At 40.9% G+C, this 18123-nt stretch overlaps 1 protein-coding gene across 1 annotated transcript in view; it reads right to left on the reverse strand.

Annotated features, from left to right (window-relative positions):
• LOC124596635 (protein IWS1 homolog) overlaps window positions 1–18123 on the reverse strand; it is a 124483-nt gene that overhangs the window by 54374 nt on the left and 51986 nt on the right. Inside the window, exons 3-5 of the mRNA XM_047135863.1 lie at window positions 14631–14905; window positions 10560–10750; window positions 7795–7942 (exon numbers count right to left, since the gene is read on the reverse strand). Of these exons, the coding sequence (XP_046991819.1) occupies window positions 7795–7942; window positions 10560–10750; window positions 14631–14905 (614 nt within the window). The remainder of the gene's footprint in view (window positions 1–7794; window positions 7943–10559; window positions 10751–14630; window positions 14906–18123) is intronic.

Here is an 18123-nt window from a genome sequence, read left to right on the forward strand (position 1 = left end):
TGGACAGCCTGGAGAACAGCGTAAAGCTCCGCAGTATAAACCGAACACTGGTCGGGAAGCCGAAAGTGATTTGGGGTGTCGCCAACAATATAGGCACTCCCTACACCTAACGATGTTTTCGAGCCGTCGGTGTAAATAAATGTGGCGTCCGTCATTTGTGCACATAGAGCAGCAAATGCCCGACGATAAACAAGTGAAGGGGTACCATCCTTGGGAAATCGACAAAGGTCACGGAGCAGGCAGATCCGGGGACGGAGCCAAGGCGGTGCTGTACCCAAAGTTGTCAAGAAGGTTTTAGGAAAGCGGAAGGAAGGAGAATGGAGCAGTTGACGGAAGCGGACTCCCGGTGGTAGTAGGGAGGAGGGGCGGCCTGCATACCCTACATCAAAGGAGGCGTCGAAAAAAAGATCATGGGCTGGATTATCAGGCATGGAAGACAGATGGCTAGCACAACGACTCAGAAGGACTGCTCGCCGATTGGACAGCGGAGGTTCAGCAGTCTCAGCATAAAGGCTTTCCACAGGGCTGGTGTAAAAAGCTCCAGACACTAAACGTAATCCACGGTGGTGGATAGAGTCGAGACGCCGAAGAATAGACGGCCGAGCAGAGGAGTGGACTATGCTTCCATAGTCCAATTTCGAGCGCACTAAGGCGCGATAGAGGTGGAGAAGGACCACTCGGTCCGCTCCCCAGGAGGTACCATTCAGGACACGGAGGGTGTTAAGGGATCGCAGACAGCGAGCCGAAAGATAGGAAACGTGGGAGGACCAGCACAGTTTTCTGTCAAACATAAGACCCAAGAATTTAGCGACGTTTGAAAATGGAAGGTTGACAGGACCTAGATGTAAGGAGGGTGGAAGGAACTCCGTACGTCGCCAAAAATTAACACAAACGGTCTTACTGGGAGAAAAACGGAAGCCGGTTTCGATGCTCCAAGAGTGGAGGCGATCGAGACATCCTTGAAGACGTCGTTCAAGAAGGCTGGTCCGTTGAGAGCTGTAGTAGATCGCAAAATCGTCCACAAAGAGGGAGCCCGAGACATCAGGAAGGGGACAATCCATAATTGGATTGATGGCAATGGCAAACAGTACAACACTCAGCACGGAGCCCTGGGGTACCCCGTTTTCACGGGAGAAAGTAGTGTTCACCCGCACCCTAAATGTGCGCTATGCCATAAATTCGCGAAGAAAAAGGGGCAGCCGACCTCGAAAGCCCCAAGAGAACAGTGTGCAGAGGATGCCTGTCCTCCAACAGGTATCGTATGCTCTCTCCAGATCAAAAAATATTGCTACTGTTTTGCGTTTCCGGAGAAAATTGTTCATGATATAAGTGGAGAGAGCTACAAGATGGTCAACTGCCGAACGATGCTTTCGGAATCCGCATTGGGCAGGTGTTAAAAGACTGCGGGATTCCAGCCACCACGCAAAACGGTAATCCACCATACGCTCCAAAACCTTACAGACACTACTCGTGAGAGAAATGGGGCGATAGCTAGAGGGGAGATGTTTGTCCTTTCCAGGTTTCGGAACAGGAACGACGATAGCTTCCCGCCATCGTCTGGGAAAAGTACTGTCGGTCCAAATTCGATTATAAAGGCGAAGGAGGTAATGCAGACTATGGGTTGATAAATGCAGCAACATTTGGACGTGGATACTATCCGGTCCTGGGGCGGAAGAGCGAGAAGAAGAGAGTGCAAGTTGGAGTTCCCGCATGGAGAAAACAGTATTGTAGCTTTCGCGATTTTGAGAGGAAAAAGCAAGAGTTCGCACTTCCGCTGCACGTTTCTTCGGGAGAAACGCTGGCGCAGCGGGTAATTTGAAGAGCTCGAAATCTCAGCAAAGTGCTGACCCAACGAGTTAGAAATTGCGACGGGGTCCACTAATGTGTCATGCGCGACAGTGAGCCCAGAGACCGGGGAGAAACTAGGCGCACCTGATAAACGTCGAAGCCGACTCCAAACTTCCGAGGAGGGAGTGAAGGTGTTAAATGAGCTAATAAAGAATTTCCAGCTTGCCTTCTTGCTATCGCGGATGACACGACGGCATTGCGCTCGGAACTGCTTATAGCGGATACAGTTGGCCAAAGTAGGATGGTGGCGGAAAACGCGGAGAGCATGTCGCCGCTCACGTATTGCATCACGGCATGCCTCGTTCCACCAAGGAACTGGGGGGCGCCGGGGCAATTCGGAGGTGCGTGGTATTGAATGTTCCGCAGCTGTAAGAATAACGTCAGTAATATGTGTGACCTCATCGTCGACGCTGGGAAAGCGACGGTCATCGAATGTCGCTAGAGACGAAAAAAGTGTCCAATCGGCTTGGGCAAACTTCCAGCGTCGCGGGCGCATGTATGGCAGTTGAGGCTGCAGTCTAAGGACAAATGGAAAGTGGTCACTCGAGTGTGTATCATCAAGGGCGAACCATTCGAAGCGCCGAGCTAGCGGAACAGTACCGACTGCAAGGTCCAAATGAGATAAATTTGTCGTGGAGGCAGACAAAAATATAGGGACCCCAGTGTTGAGGCAAACTAGATCCGCTTGGTGGAAGATGTCTAGCAATAGTGAGCCACGTGGACAAGGATGTGGAGATCCCCAAAGCGGGTGGTGGGCATTAAAGTCCCCAACCAGCAAATAGGGGGGTGGAAGCTAACCAAGAAGATGAAAGAGATCAGCTCGTGCCATTGGTGTGGACGATGGAATGTATACAGTACAAAGAGAGAACGTGTATCCGGAAAGGGAAAGACGGACGGCGACAGCTTGGAAGGAAGTGTTTAAATGGATTGGGTGATAATGGAGAGTTTCATGGAGAAGAATCATGAGTCCTCCATGTGCTGGAGTGCCTTCAACAGAGGGGAGGTCATATCGGACAGACTGAAAATGAGGGAGAACAAAGCGGTCATGGGGTCACAGCTTTGTTTCCTGAAGACAGAAGATGACCGGCGAGTAGGATCGTAAGAGGATCGACAATTCATCCCGATTGGCTCGAATACCGCGGATATTCCAGTGGATAATGGACATAGGGTGAACAGAAAATGGAGGAATGTGACCAAGGTCGCTGTCAACTCAACGACTGCTCAGAGCTTGCGACTGACAGCATGGAATGGCATTCAGCCGAAGGCAGAAGATCCTGATCCATAGGTTGGTCAAGAGCAGCTCCTGCCACCAGCGATTGGCCGGTTGATCGGCCGCCAGCAGTGCGCCTCGGCGACACAGAAGATGGCTGAGGGCGATTTCCGCCAGGTGGTGCTGTAGATGAGACACGCCTTGGCGGAGAAGGAGAGGAACTGGGTTTCTTTGTAGCCTTCTTGGAAGTATGATTTTTAGATGAAGGAGGAACCGATGGTTGGGAAGTTGCGGTACGTAAAAACTCTTCACGAGTATGCTCTTTTTTCGAAGTCTTGGTGTCTGACTTTTGGGCTCGAGATTTAGCAGAACTCGACGAAGGGTGAGCCAGAGAGTGGGCAGGCGAAAGTGGTGAGGTTGAACGGGCGATATTTGCGCTGGCCGATCTGACGACCGTGGCACTAAAGGTGAGGTCGCAAGTCTGCGTGGCCGCCTCCTTTGTTGGCCGAGGAGAAGCAAGGACAGTGCTGTATTTTCCTGTCTGAGGCACAGTGGGCTGTCGACTGGCGAATAATTTTCGAGCAGCAAAGGTCGACACCTTTTCCTTTACTCTAATTTCCTGGATGAGCTTTTCGTCCTTAAAAACGGGGCAATCTCGAGAGGAAGCAGCGTGGTCACCCATACAGTTGATGCAGCGAGGGGATGGAGGTGGACAAGCACCCTCATGGGCATCCTTGCCACACGTAACACATTTGGCCGGATTGAAACAGGACTGGCTGGTGTGATTGAACCGCTGACACCGATAGCAACGCGTAGGGTTTGGGACATAAGGGTAAACGGAAATTATCTCACAGCCTGCTTGGATTTTCGATGGGAGTTGAACTTTGTCAAATGTCAAGAAGACAGGGCGGGTTGGAATGATGTTCGTGTCAACCCTTTTCATAACCCTATGAACAGCCGTTATGCCCTGGTCAGACAGGTAGTGCTGAATTTCTTCGTCATACAATCCATCGAGGGAGCGTGTATAAACGACTCCACGCGAGGAATTTGAAGTACGGTGTGGTTCCACCCGGACAGGGAAGGTGTGTAGTAGTGAGGTACGCAGCAATTTTTGTGCCTGGAGGGCACTGACTGTTTCTAACAACAGGGTGCCATTCCGTAATCTGGAACAAGACTTTACAGGACCTGCAATTGCGTCGACACCTTTCTGAATAATGAAAGGGTTGACCGTGGAGAAGTCGTGACCTTCGTCAGACCGAGAAACAACAAGGAACTGTGGCAACGATGGAAGAACTGTCTGTGGCTGAGACTCAGTGAACTTATGCTTGTGAGCAGACATAGTGGAAGGTGAGGAAACCATTGCGGAAGAATCCCCCATGATTACCGGCGTCTCCAATGGCGTGCTCCTCCCTTGTGGGGGCCCTCTCTGTGGGCACTCCCGCCTTAGGTGGTTGTTCACACCTCAGGTCACACCTCCTGACAAACGGACGGAGGGACCAATCGGCACTTTCGGAAAGTATCAGCTCGGGTAATCACCCCTCCCTGGGCCTGGCCGTTACCAGGGAGTACGTACGTGCCCTACCTGTCTACCCGGGGCGGGGAATTACGCATTACCCAGTCACCGGCTACGCATGGAAGTGTGTGGGTCGGCCTTCAGACACGCACAGGGAGGAAAAAAGAGAAAGGGAAAGGAAAGAAGAGGGGTCTCAAACGCCGCAGCGGAGAAAAGGGCAAAGAGAAGAGGGAAGGAAAAGAGAAGGACAGAGGAAGGACAAAGACTTGTAAGTGTAGAAAGCAAGGAATTTGTAACAGTTTCGAGCGTCCGTCTCCGGAAGTAGGCACAAACCATACTCCCAGAGGGGGAGAAAGTGAAGGAAAGAGCCAGGGGTGAGGGGGGGGGGGGGGGGGCGAAGATGGGGGAGAGGGAAGGATGCGGAAAGGGAGGGTATGCAGCCCGGAAAGGAAGGAGGGCCACATTAGCTTGGGGTCCCGTGCTCGCTACGCACGTATCCACAAAAGAGTTGTGGACCCCCTGGGGGGAGGCAGCTGGTTTGCTGGCTAGGAATGCAGCAGAGAGGGGTGACATGCACAGTCTAGGCATGTGATGCATGTGTGCTGGAGCTGGTGGGGAGCGGCACATGATGAAGGTGACGTGGAGACACACACTGGCAGTGGGGGATAGGACAAAGGAAGTGGAAACTGTTGGGGGGAGGGCGTGGTGACAGTGGGTTGATGTAGACTGAGGCCAGAAGAGTTACAGGAGTGAAGAATGTGTTACAAGGGTAACTCCCATCTGTGTAGTTCAGAAAAGCTGAGGGAAGGATATAAATAGACCAGTCTGAAATCGAGCATGTTGTGCTCAGCTGCATGCTGGGCCACCGGTTGGTCAATTTTCTTCTTGGCCACAGTTTGGTGGTGGCCATTCATTCTGATAAGACAGCTGATTGGTTATCATACTCATGTGAAAAGCTGTGCAGTGACTGCAGCAGAGTTGGTATATGACATGGCTGCTTCACAGGTTGCCCTGCCTCTGACGGGGCAGAATAAGACTATGAGAGGACTTAAGTAGGAAGTGCTGGGTGGGTGGAAAGGGCAGGTCTTGCACCTGGGTCTTCTGCTGGGATATAATCCCCACAGAAAGGGAGTGTAACAGAGATGGACTAGTATGATGTGTAGGTTGGGTGGGTGACCAAACACCACTTTAGGAAGGGTGGGAAGGATCTTGGGTAAGACTTTTCTCAGTTCCATGGATGGTGACTCCAAATCAAAGCCCTGGCGAAGGATATGGTTCAGTTGTTGCAGTCCATGGTGATAATGAGTGATGAGAGGGCACTCCTTTGTGGCTGATACTCGGGGGTGATGGGAGGATTAGGGGTACGCGAGAATATGGCAGTGGAAATCTGTTTGTAGACTAGGTTGGAGGGTAGCGTCTGTCCATAAAGGCCCTGGTAGAGACCTACAGCGTACTGGGCAAGGGAGTTCTCATCACTACAGATACACTGTCCAATGGTGACCAGGCTGTATGAGTGTGGAAATGATAAGAGCTGTTGAAATGCAGGTGGGAGAGTCCTGGTTGAATACAGTGACACCATGAAATCAGAAAGAAAGAGAAAACGAGAGAGAGAGAGAGGGGGGGGGGGGGTTAATTCAAAGTGCACATCACTCATGAAAATAATGTAGAAAAGATGTTTACAATAATGGCATAAAAATATGAAAAGCTAACAAAAATGTGCACGAATGAACTACAAATACTGTTAGTACTGCATAGAATGAGTAATTTGGTCTCTAAATGTAAGGATTCACAAAACTGTACGGATATATATAATACAAAATTACTTTAAAGAAGATTAAAATGTGTGTTTGTTAAATAAAATACATCATTTGTAGTAAAGTAATTCTCCTACACTTTACTGCAGTGCAAAACAAAAGACTTAAATTTCTGACCCATTATTCTGTAGTATATTTCAAATGCTTTTATTCTCTTCTTGATCGAAATGTTCACCATCCATGTTTCCTTCCACACAAGGCTAAACTCCAGACAAATAACTTCAGCAATGACTTCTTAAGAGTATACTCACTCTACTTCTGTCATGGTCAGGTTATTTTGCTGCTCAAATGGTACACATCATCTACCTACTTGTAGTGTCTTAGTTCCTAAGCAATAGCATCTCATTTAATTCAACTACATTCCATTAGTTTGGTCTTACTTCTGTTGATATTCGTCTTATAACCTATTTTTCAAGACACAATCTTTTAAATTCATCTCATCTTCCACGTTGTTTATTATCTTTGACAGAATTACAGCAGATCAGCAAACCTTAACATATTATTTTTGGGCTTGTAAATGGATCTTTGTCAAGCTGAGACAATATTTTACATTCCAACTGGCCTTCATCTTCATGTGACACACTGCTGCTGCTGAGTCTCTCTGAACTGAGGCCATGCCGGAGCCAGTGCCTCTTTAAAGACCACCCGACAGTACCTGGTACATGTCCCAAGTGCCACGAGTGCCGTCCTCATTGCAAAGGATATGAGCACTGCTGCCAACAGTGAGGCAAACAAAGCTAGAGTATCGCTGCTGTAACTTGTCATCTAAATCTTCTGCCAACTGAATCAAAGAATGTAGTATTTTAAAGCAGGTGAGCATAGGGTTCCACAACGTGTTTTAAGGATAGCCCTTGTTCCCACTGAAGATTATCAATCAACCAAATTTAAATAGTTTCTTCCAGAACACAATCCCAGTAACAGGAAGTGGTAGCAACTACCTGTCTCTCATCCTATTTCAAAGTGTATCCCTTGAATAAGACATGTTCCGCTAGCATGAATTTTTCGTGCAGTAACCATGCGTGGTGTCCGTGTCCTCAAAAGCAGAAATACTTTGACCGATATATGTTTTACCACAGTGGAACGCAATCTTATAAACATCTGGCTTCCTTAGTCCCAGATCATCTTTAACAGGCCACGAAATAGCACCAATTCTGGCTGACAGGTCCCTTTAAACTTTGGATCTGCCTTCCCACCTTCACTAACCATTATCAATAAATTATCAGTTTGAATTTATTTATATAGAGTCTCAGTGTATTTACAGCAAAAACAAGCAAAATAGTCTTTTTTCTAATTATGGAATTCAACGTTGTAATCATGACTTAACTAATGCAGCATAATAAACAATGGATAAAAACATTTTCTAATAAACATGCATGCTTAAGATCAAATGCTCATGACAAATATTTTACCTCAGCGGCGTATCTCATATCAGATATAAGTTGGGCAATGTATTCATCATTGTCATTTATCAAGTCAATATCTTTTCTCTTCCGTCTTTTGCTCATTTCTTTTTTGCGTGCAAGCATTAGGTCAAAATCCGACAATGCATTGAAGCCACTGAAAACAGAGAGAGATTCAGACTTATGACCAAACTTCATTATGTCTTGTGTTCTATGGATATACTCTACTAGTATGTCACAAGGCAAGAAAAATGTTTGTAAGGACATATTTGGTTGCTTTTTTAGATATAGTAATGTTTTGGATGCAATTGGTGAGTACTAGGTTAAATATCCTGCAACAGAGCACATATGTCAGTTGCAGACTGTTTCAGAGGATGGAAATATATGTACTGAGTTTGGTGTTAAATGTAATGCAGAGCCAATTACTGGTGTCACAACAACATGGAGCAATATCGCGTTGAATTTCTCACAGTACATGGCACATTTAATATGTCAAATCATTAAAGATTAATTAGTGTCTCTGTGAGTCTACATTGCAAAAGGTATGAGAATTTAAATTATCCGAAAACTGATTTTAATCATTTTTGATCTTATGCTGTCACCCATTTAGTTACCCATTGAAATGACCCCTCAGACACAAACAAGAATTATGAATATCTGAGAAATTTTTTAACAGTCATAATTGAATATAATGTAATGTGTAAAACCACTCTTCCTGGAAACAAAATAGCACACAATATTCAAAAGACTGAATAGAATACAAGCAACAGAATCAGAAGACAAGTTTTTTCCTGTGGCAGAGTCAATGAGCAGCAGATAGGCACATAAACAACAGTCTGGGCATGGTAGGTCAGCTTATGAACTGGCATTCTTTTTCAATGTACACAAACACATATACATGAACACAAAACTACTGTCTCATAGCTGCAGACCAAAAGGGGTAGAGAACTGTTGTGGTTGCACTGTACTTTCGATTAAAATAATTTTGTGATTGTCAGATTACAATGGTGAGGTGGCAGTGCTGCTCGCGTGCAGCCAGCTAGGCGCGACAGGGCTCTGCATGAACCTACAGAATGTGCAACACTGCAGGTGCTCAAAAAATAACCAAAAGACCACAAAATTTTAACAGAAATGTTAGGCATATATAGTTTAAGAAGGAATGCAGGAGTGTGGATCCTGTCATACCTGACAAACGGAAGACAAAATACATAAATCACAGAAACAATATAAGAGAAAATAAGATCTGAAGTGATAACTCTGCGCTTCTCTGCAACACACAGATCAATTCTTGGGCCACTGCTTTTCATTTTACTCATAAATCACATCCCAAATATCACTAATTAAGGCAAAATAGTTAGTCATACATATGACACAAAACTTAGAAGTAAATAACGCTGAGAGATCTAATGAACCAAATTTGCATAACATTACAAAAACAGAATGCCTACATTTCAAACTAAACAACTTCACAGTGAGGGCAGCAATATTTGCATAGATAAAAGCATAGCAGAAAACTCCAAATACCCTAAATTCCTTGGAATAATAATCCATGAGAATGTGATGTGGGCTGAACATATCGGATCAGTTGCAACCTATATGTACTGTACGAACCCAGCTACCTATAAAGGCACAAATATTATGAAAATGATACACTACACACTAATCCATTCACCACTAAGTTATGGCATAGTTTTATGGGAAGGAACCTCCAAAACAAACATTAACAGAATATTCAAACTTTAATACGGATGACATTAAAACTTACATGGAGAGATTCATGTAGACCGGCATTTGAAGCCCTTACGAACCTCACACATAATCTGTAAGTCTTGTGTTGAAGAAAATTCAAACATGCTCCCGATACTCAAGATAACAAGAGACAACACAACCATGACACAAGGAAAGGGGACCCCTTTCATGAGCCCATACATCCATTAAATACAAAATGCCATCACATGCAGAGCCAAAAATTCTAGAAAAACTACCTTCGAGAGATAAACAATAAAATATTTTCAAATAACCTGTCACTGTCAACACTTGTTTGTTAGAAAACTGTTACCATAGTATTAATGACTGTGTCTGCAACACAATTAAAGTGTAAGACAAATAGTAATGTATTTACTGTACAAAAAAGAAATATTACATGAACAAATACAAATAGCATAAATGGTGTAAACACCAATTGTAATTTACTGTAAGATAGACCAAGAATGCTACTTTAGAAAAAGTCATAATTTGTTAAATGCTTGGTCTACGGATCCAATTCAAAAAAAAATATTGTCAAGCAGCTGGCTCCTAACAGTCTGCTCATTGAAAAGTTAATCACAAAGTTATTTTCATCAAAGTATAGAACAAGTGAGGAGGAAGGAAGAGTGAAAGGAAGGATTAGAAGATAGGAATGGGAGGAAAAGTGGAGTATAGGAACATTGTATCAGATAAAAGCTTGCTTTGGTGTGGGCAGGGCAACAGCATGTTGTACATGGTGATGACGTGGAGATAACATGGTATGAGGTCACAGTCCTATGAACCTAACTACAGCCTGTGGGTCTGCTAACGGCATTTTAATTAAGACACATTATGCTAGGGGTACTGCCCCATTCCACAATCTGAGCCCATGTGATCAACTGTAACACAATCATATATAATTTCTTAAAACATAAAAGTTTTTTTTGACATATTTTAATGAGCTCTTCTTATAACAACAAAGGAAGATGTAATACGCTCCCAGTTCTTGTGATTTAATTAGTAAGACTCTGCAACCATATTATACTTACTCAGGGTCTCCATCATCCTTGTTAACTCCCTGATCAGAGTCACTGTCAGAAACATCTGGCACAACTGGGTTCTCCTCTGGTTTAGCATTTTCTGCATCTTCATTCTCGTCACCACTTTCTTTTGTTTTGTCTTCCTTTTCTTCCCTGTCTTCATCATCTTCTGAATCTGATGTAATTTTCTTTTTCTTGGTCTTTAATAAATAAAAATATTTGTGTGTCATAAGCCCAAAAGCTTGTAACATAGTTCAGAAGAATCTGAAACATTCTATGAGTTGTACACCTGAAGCTTTGCACACAGTAACTTACCAATACAATGCCTTAGACCAATAACAATGCCTCAGAATACAAAATTTGATTCTCCTGCTGCTTTCCAATGGTTTACAAATTGAGATCAAAGTTGATGATTTTCACTAAAAATGGCTATTATTGTCCACTTTTACAAAAAGAATCGTCTACAAACTCTTTTGAACTATTTTTGTTAGAAAGACCATGTTCTAAACCACCTACAAACCTATATCTGGTTTTGCAAAGAGAGTATACAAGGCATTAAAAAAAGCAAAGAAAACTTGAAACTAAGTGGGGGGGGGGGGGGGGGGGGGGAGGGAACGAAAAAAAAAAAGAAGAGAGAGATATGCTTGAAAAAATGTGAAATTTAGCTTTTTTTATCGCCAGACATAATTGCAGGATAAACCTGAAACTTTGCACATAACAACGTACCAATACGAGATCTTACAACATAAAATTTCCTTCTCCTGCTCTTTCCAACAATTTACAAATTGAAGGCAAAGTCAATGATTTTTCATAAATGGTAATTTTTGGTCCACGTCTTCAGCAAACTCTTTTAAACCATTTTCATTTGAATGACTGTGTTCTAAACCACCTAAAAACTATATTTGTTTTAGTAATGGGACCATATAAGGCCCCAAAAAATGACAAGAAGGTGAAAGTGCACTGAAAATAGACCCACATTCCACAGGAACTCAAATCTGGCATCTTTTATTACATTCTGCAATTGTTCAGTACTTTCTAGGGAAGTCAATAAAATGTCTTTATGACTAGGAAGTGAGATAAAGACTGAATACCTCGAAAAACTTCAAAAAGCGGGTGTCCTTCATCACAACTCTTTGCGACTTATTTCAGTCTGTTACTCTGCTCTAACTACAGAATCAAACTGTTTGTACACTTCATAATTTTACTGTGCATTACAGAGGTGGTGGGGATCATGGTAGCAAATCTGTTGCATAACATCTGGAGCACTCACCGTATAAACAACGCAGGATTGCATCATTGTCACACTGTATTAATTTTGATGAAGTTCATAGCAATCTTCTTGGCATTTTTTGGAATAGATTGGTTGGTCGTATGGTTGGTTTGGGGTGAGAGAGCCAAACAGCAAGGTCATTGGTCCATCAGATTAGGGAAGGACGGGGAACGAAATTGCTTGTGCCTTTCAAAGAAACCATCCCAGCATTTGCCTGAAGCGATTTAGGGACCTCAAGGAAAACCTAAATAAGGATGGCTGGGCGTAGGTTGAACCTTCATCCTGCCGAATGCGAGCCCAGTGTGCTAATCACTCTGTGCCAGCATAGTTTGTGGTTAATGAGGAACATTGGTGTACAAATGAAAAGTTGTATAAATGTGTTGGTATGGTGCATGGTTACTGAACCACTGCTGGTTCCCTTTAAAGTGAGAAAACCAGCATCTCCATCGCCATAGAGGCCACGACCAATAGCTGTGCAACAGCAGCCATGGGTGAATTTCTTTACCATACATCCCCAACCCTGGTAAGGTGTTTCTTTACACAGGATCCCAAGATTTATGATATGTGTTAGATGCTAAAGCTAGATGGGGTCTCTTTAGTGATCCTAAGCTTATGTTTACTTCAAGCTACCTGAAATTTTCACTTGTTTCATTAACTTGCTGTAAAATGTCAGCAGGAAATGTATACGGCTGGCCAGATGATGTCAATGATGGGATCGTTTGGGAAAAAATTCTGATAAAACAGAACCCAAAAAATTACACTTTTTAAAATGTGATTACCTCAAGTTATTAGAACCACAAAAAAGAGAAATTTATTCTTTTTTTTTTGGACTCCATATTCCATTTCACTTTTTTACGAAAACAATTTAGTTGAGCTGCATAACCAAATATAATTTTTTAGGAGTTTTAGAACATGGTCTTTCTAACGAAAGTGGTTTAAAGGAGTTTGCAGAAGACTATTTTTTGTAAAACCGGGTAAAAACAGCCATTTTTGGCATTTTTAGAAAAATTGTTATTTTTTCCCTCCAATTTGTACACCACTGGAAAGCAGTAGGAGGATGAAATTTCATATTCTAGGACCTTTAACTGGTAAGTTATTACATGCAAAGTTTCAGGTGTATCCTGCAACTACTTCTGGAGATATAAAAAACTAAACTTCACATTTTTTCAGCCGATTTTGCTTGTTGTGCAAGATAATGTAGTTTTATTTATTTCAAGAAAATATTATTGAGATATTATGTCTCAAAGTTGTCGAAAACTCACGGGTACACAGTTGATAGCTGCACTATGGGGTCAAACAAATGACCATATTTCTGCAAGTATTAAATTGGCGATAGTTAAATTTTAACAACATTCTTTGGGAACTTGCGCAAATGTTCACACAAAAGTTCATCAAAATTCACGATAGCCATGCAGGAACTATTTCTGAAATTGAACCACCTGGCATGAAATAGCCCTGATGCATGATAAACATAGTGAACTCTAAAAACTGAATTGTCAAGCTGCTGAACAGAGACATCAAACTTTTTGAAGACCAAATAAGTTCCTTGAAAGACAATGATGATGATGTGAGAATCAGAAGTGGAAAAACTTCCACATTTCTGAACAAACATATATACTGACAAAACATAACCACAAGAAAGGGTGTGTAAGTAATATAATGGACTTCAGTAATACGATAGAATCTGGCGTGTCTGACGATAGAATCTGGCGTGTCTGACAAAACTGCAATTAATAAACACTGTGCACAACCATACGTCAAATACAAACAGAACACCAAAAAGTACAAAAATAGTGCATGCAGTTCTAAACGAAGTGTCAAACACGACTTTTTAAATAACTGGCAATTCTATGCTTGAAAATGTATTTGCTGCAAGTAGAGAGCTTCAGAATGTTTAAATTATGATAAATCTATTTTTTGTAGAGAAGTGTAACAAACTTGGACTGATGGCTTACATTAAGATAATTCTAGATTTTCCAGTGTACTGAATGTATGTCAATTATATTACTTATATTGACCAATCTCCCAAACATTAAATCAGTTATTTATGTTTGTACTTAATAAGACAGTAAAATTCTGATTTCACTACATGTGCAGCATACTGTATACAGATATCTAAAATATTTATCCCACTTGTATTTCAATTAGAGATTTCTGTGTGTAATGCACGTCATTTAGAGCAAAAATTTTTGAAGGCAGTGAAAGATGCATGCAAAGTCACCAAAACAAAAATATCTAATATTTACCTCTACTGCTTTGGACAAGGAAGAATGCGCATTTATACAAAATATTTCCCTAAACTGTAAAATATACACATGCGGCAAGAGGAGGAAATTATGAATTGCACAATAGCCCCTTAAAATTGGGAGTGTTTTAGAAGTTACATTAATCACTGAAAATTTAGTACTGGAATTCTGTTAAGTTATGCTCCAGCAACCTACTATGACAGGGCAAAATTTAGCTCTCTCCCTGCATCAGTTTTCAAGAGACAAGACTGTCTTTCGCTTACTTCTGAGGAAGTGTGTATTCATTTTAAAGGTAGAAGTTTGTTGAAATTACTTGACTCTAGCAGAATCTAACAGAATCCATAGGCATCTGAAGCTTGAATATAACAAAATGTAACAAATGTAAAAAATTTAACACCATGTCCAAGAAAGGACACATGAACAGCAAATTTCCGAAGTCCACGTAAGTGTGAATGAAATTAATGTGACAGTCCTTCTACAAATCAAAACAGGTTACAAAATGAAACCAAAAAAAGGAACAGCATGAATATTAATGTGATAATGCAAATGAGAAGTTACACTCACCTTCTTTGAGTCGTCCTCAGAATCAGAGATATCTTCTCCCTTCTTGTCCTTTTTGCTCACAGCTTCATCTTCTGATTCAGATAAGCCAGCCTTTGATGCCTTTGTAACTTTCTTTGTATCACCACCATCATCATCTGAATCCGAAAGCACAGCAGATTTTTTCTTTTTTTTCACGTTCCTTTCACGTTCACTGCCACTACTCATTCCTTCATTTTCATCACTTTCACTTCCATCACTGGCCTTACTGCCGCGTTTTCTCCGTCGCTTCTTAATTCCTATTGCAAGTTATGAAGTAATAAACGATATTTTAACATTCCAAAACTATGACAATGGGATACAGATTCAGTGAGTGGGCAACAGGGAACAAAAAGGAGAAGCAGAAAATAAGCAAAAAAACAGAAGAGTGGCAGAGGGGTAAGGAGGTTGTGAAAGAAGAGAAAGTGAACAGAAAAGGTGAGAAGAGATGCTAAGAAAATGAGGAGGAGAAGTCAAAGACAACAAGAGAAATATGAGGGAACAGAAGAGATGGTACTAGAATCCTAAGTGGTTGGAGAAGGAGAAAGGAGATGCGGCTAAATGTCTGAGAGATATGGAAATGTGAGGGAAGAATGTAAGAACAAGCAGACTATAGCAATGTGTGACAGCACTGAACAACTTCATAACAAATGGGGCGGCATTTGTGAATTCGTAATTTCTCTACTAACTTCCATCTTGCAAATTCAGTTATTTAGAGCAAAAAAAATATGACAACTGAAGTGTTACTATTACAGAATATCGATAGCAGGTTATCAAGGGAAGTGTTAAGACTGCAATAATCAGCTGGAAGCTGCACAGTAACCTGATAATTCACTAAAGAATTTGTTAATCTAACTGCATTGTTGTGTGCACACACCTATCTAAAACGTACCTTTAATTATTCAAGTAGCACACATTTGTAAATCATTTTTACATTCCTTGTAAGGACATTTTACACCATGAAAACTGAACGGAGCCTTGAATGAAATCAACTTCCTTGAGATTGTGGCAAAGACTAAAAATGGTTTGGTCAGTACGACAGTCAAAATTATTTGTCTGCCCCCCCCCCCCCCCCCCCCCCCCAAACTCTTCAAATGCTTACAAAGAGGCAATTAAACTTTTGCAATTTTTATATTTATAGTATGCAAATATCAGTATCACAAAGCATTGATGAAACTCCAAAAAATTCTCGAGCAAATCGACTAAAAGAAAGCGATTTTCATGACAAACAATATGGCTCACTTGGTAACAATGGACAATGAAAATCACATAATCAGTGGATCACTGGTTTGAATCTCTCTTTTGTCATTCTTATACCATTTTATTTTCGCCATTCAGTTTGAATACCTAGATCATTTAAATCTAAATACAGGAAATATGTGCTAATTAAAACAGATCTAACCATTATTTTAATGAAATACGCATGCCTTCTTGTTTCTAATTACATATCACTTGCAAAATTCCAAAGTTAACTGCAAATACAACTTCTTAATTATCAATGATTTTAATATGATTATCAACAAATTCACAACTTTTTTAAACACTGTTTTTACATCATACTAATAAGAGTTTATATTTGCAATGAAAACTGGAATTCTGTGTGCAATATGTAATTAGAAACAAGATGACGTACATTTTTCATATAAATAATTGTTAGGTATGTGCTAATTAGCATAAATCTGATGAATTTTATATTAAATTATGCACATATTCTGTATGTGAAGGGGGACAGGGGGAACCATAGCAAGATTCAAACCAGCATCTCACTGATTACCTGGTTACCACTCTTCAACGCTACCAAGTGATCTACGCTGCCCGTTGTGGAAATTGCTTTCATTTTAGCGAAGTACTGTTCCTCAGAAAACTTCAAAGTTGATTTTTTTCAAAAATTTTTTAGAGTTGCATCAAACTGATTTGGAATATTGATATTTGAGTTCTGAATTCATGTACCATAAACACAAAAAATTACAAAAATCTGACTGCAGGGTGGTCTCCTTGTCAGTGGTAATCAGTTTTCTTTATTATATTTCATAACATAATTAGTGTTTGATGTATGGACCAACACTGAGTCAAAAGTATCATTTCCTAAATCAACTTTGCAAATTTACCTTGACCTTCTCACTCTATGTCTTCTAAAAACTATTAAATAAGAAAATGTAATATTCTGTCATATTTTTCTTGTTTTGCTCACACTGTCAGATGAACATGTGGCAAGAACAACAATTTCATGTGGTGAGAACTTTGATTTCATCTGTTTACAATTTCAGCTTTGATAACTATAGGATAATATTGTGTTACACTTTTTTCTCCCTGTCAGAAGCTTACAAGCATTACCGAGAGAGAAGTAATTTCCTGTAGATGAAAAGCTCTCTGGTTTCCTTCTTCTAAGGTCAAAATTGAGAATAAAACTAAATAAATGTCAATACTCTCATCAACAAAATAACATGACCAACTCTAACAAACATAAAATCACCTGAAGAAAAAATGGCAGTATATTTTGAGAGAGACTTCTTTTTTGTCAGGGTGGGTACACATTTGGCTTTCCACTAAAGTTTCACATCTGTACAATCGTTGTAATAAAAGTATCATTAAATTACTAGATTTTATGAAGTACATTCCTCTGCAAATATACAATATACTCCTCAACTGTGCAAGGCTATGTAACGATAAACAACCTTACTCCAACGCCACTGTTTCCCCATAAAATTGCTTTCCTTTGGTACTAAAATTATCCTGCTCTAAACAAAAACTAATGACCCATTTCTTTTCTATGAAGCAACAGGAGCACCTACCCTCAGTTGCACAGATCTAGCACATTAGATTCATTTGACCAAATTCCCTTTTTCAGGACGAAATATCACCAGCTTTAAAACATTCTTTTCTGTTAATTTTGTATTGTTGTTTTGCAGCATTTCAATTAGATCTGCAAAGGAAATTACATAATCAGACTATAATTTTGAAAATGACCACCAACATGTAAAACAAGTATAACTGATATAAAACTATGTGGAACCAATATTATTAGCTCTCCCCTGTGTACAAGTTGTGCACAGTTAGCATAACCAAAACACCCAAAAACAAAATAATTAAAACTGTCAACACAAGGTCAACATTGTATCAATATTTCACAATTTAGATAAAAAAATGAAGGACGTTATATATTACATCAATATTTAGATCTGAAAAATGTTATGAAATATTTAATATGTGTCTTTGGAGGCAAAAAAAATTTCATGAAGGAAGAACAATATTTCCTTCGAAAGGTAACTAGATTGTAGTGTGTCCTAGGGTCTGTTTTACTTGTTGTTTAACAATTTATGTGGACCTGGCATGCATAAAGAAAATCTCGGAAAAGTCAAATAACATCTTTTACTACCACCTCTCTCTGAATTGCACCAGTGACAAAATTCGTGTGGTGTACTGTACTGTCATCTAACTTCTGCTCCATATCACTTTGGAACCAATTGTTTCTTTTTTA

The sequence above is a fragment of the Schistocerca americana genome, chromosome 2, assembly GCF_021461395.2.
Source record: "Schistocerca americana isolate TAMUIC-IGC-003095 chromosome 2, iqSchAmer2.1, whole genome shotgun sequence".
NCBI classification, from domain to species: domain Eukaryota; kingdom Metazoa; phylum Arthropoda; class Insecta; order Orthoptera; family Acrididae; genus Schistocerca; species Schistocerca americana.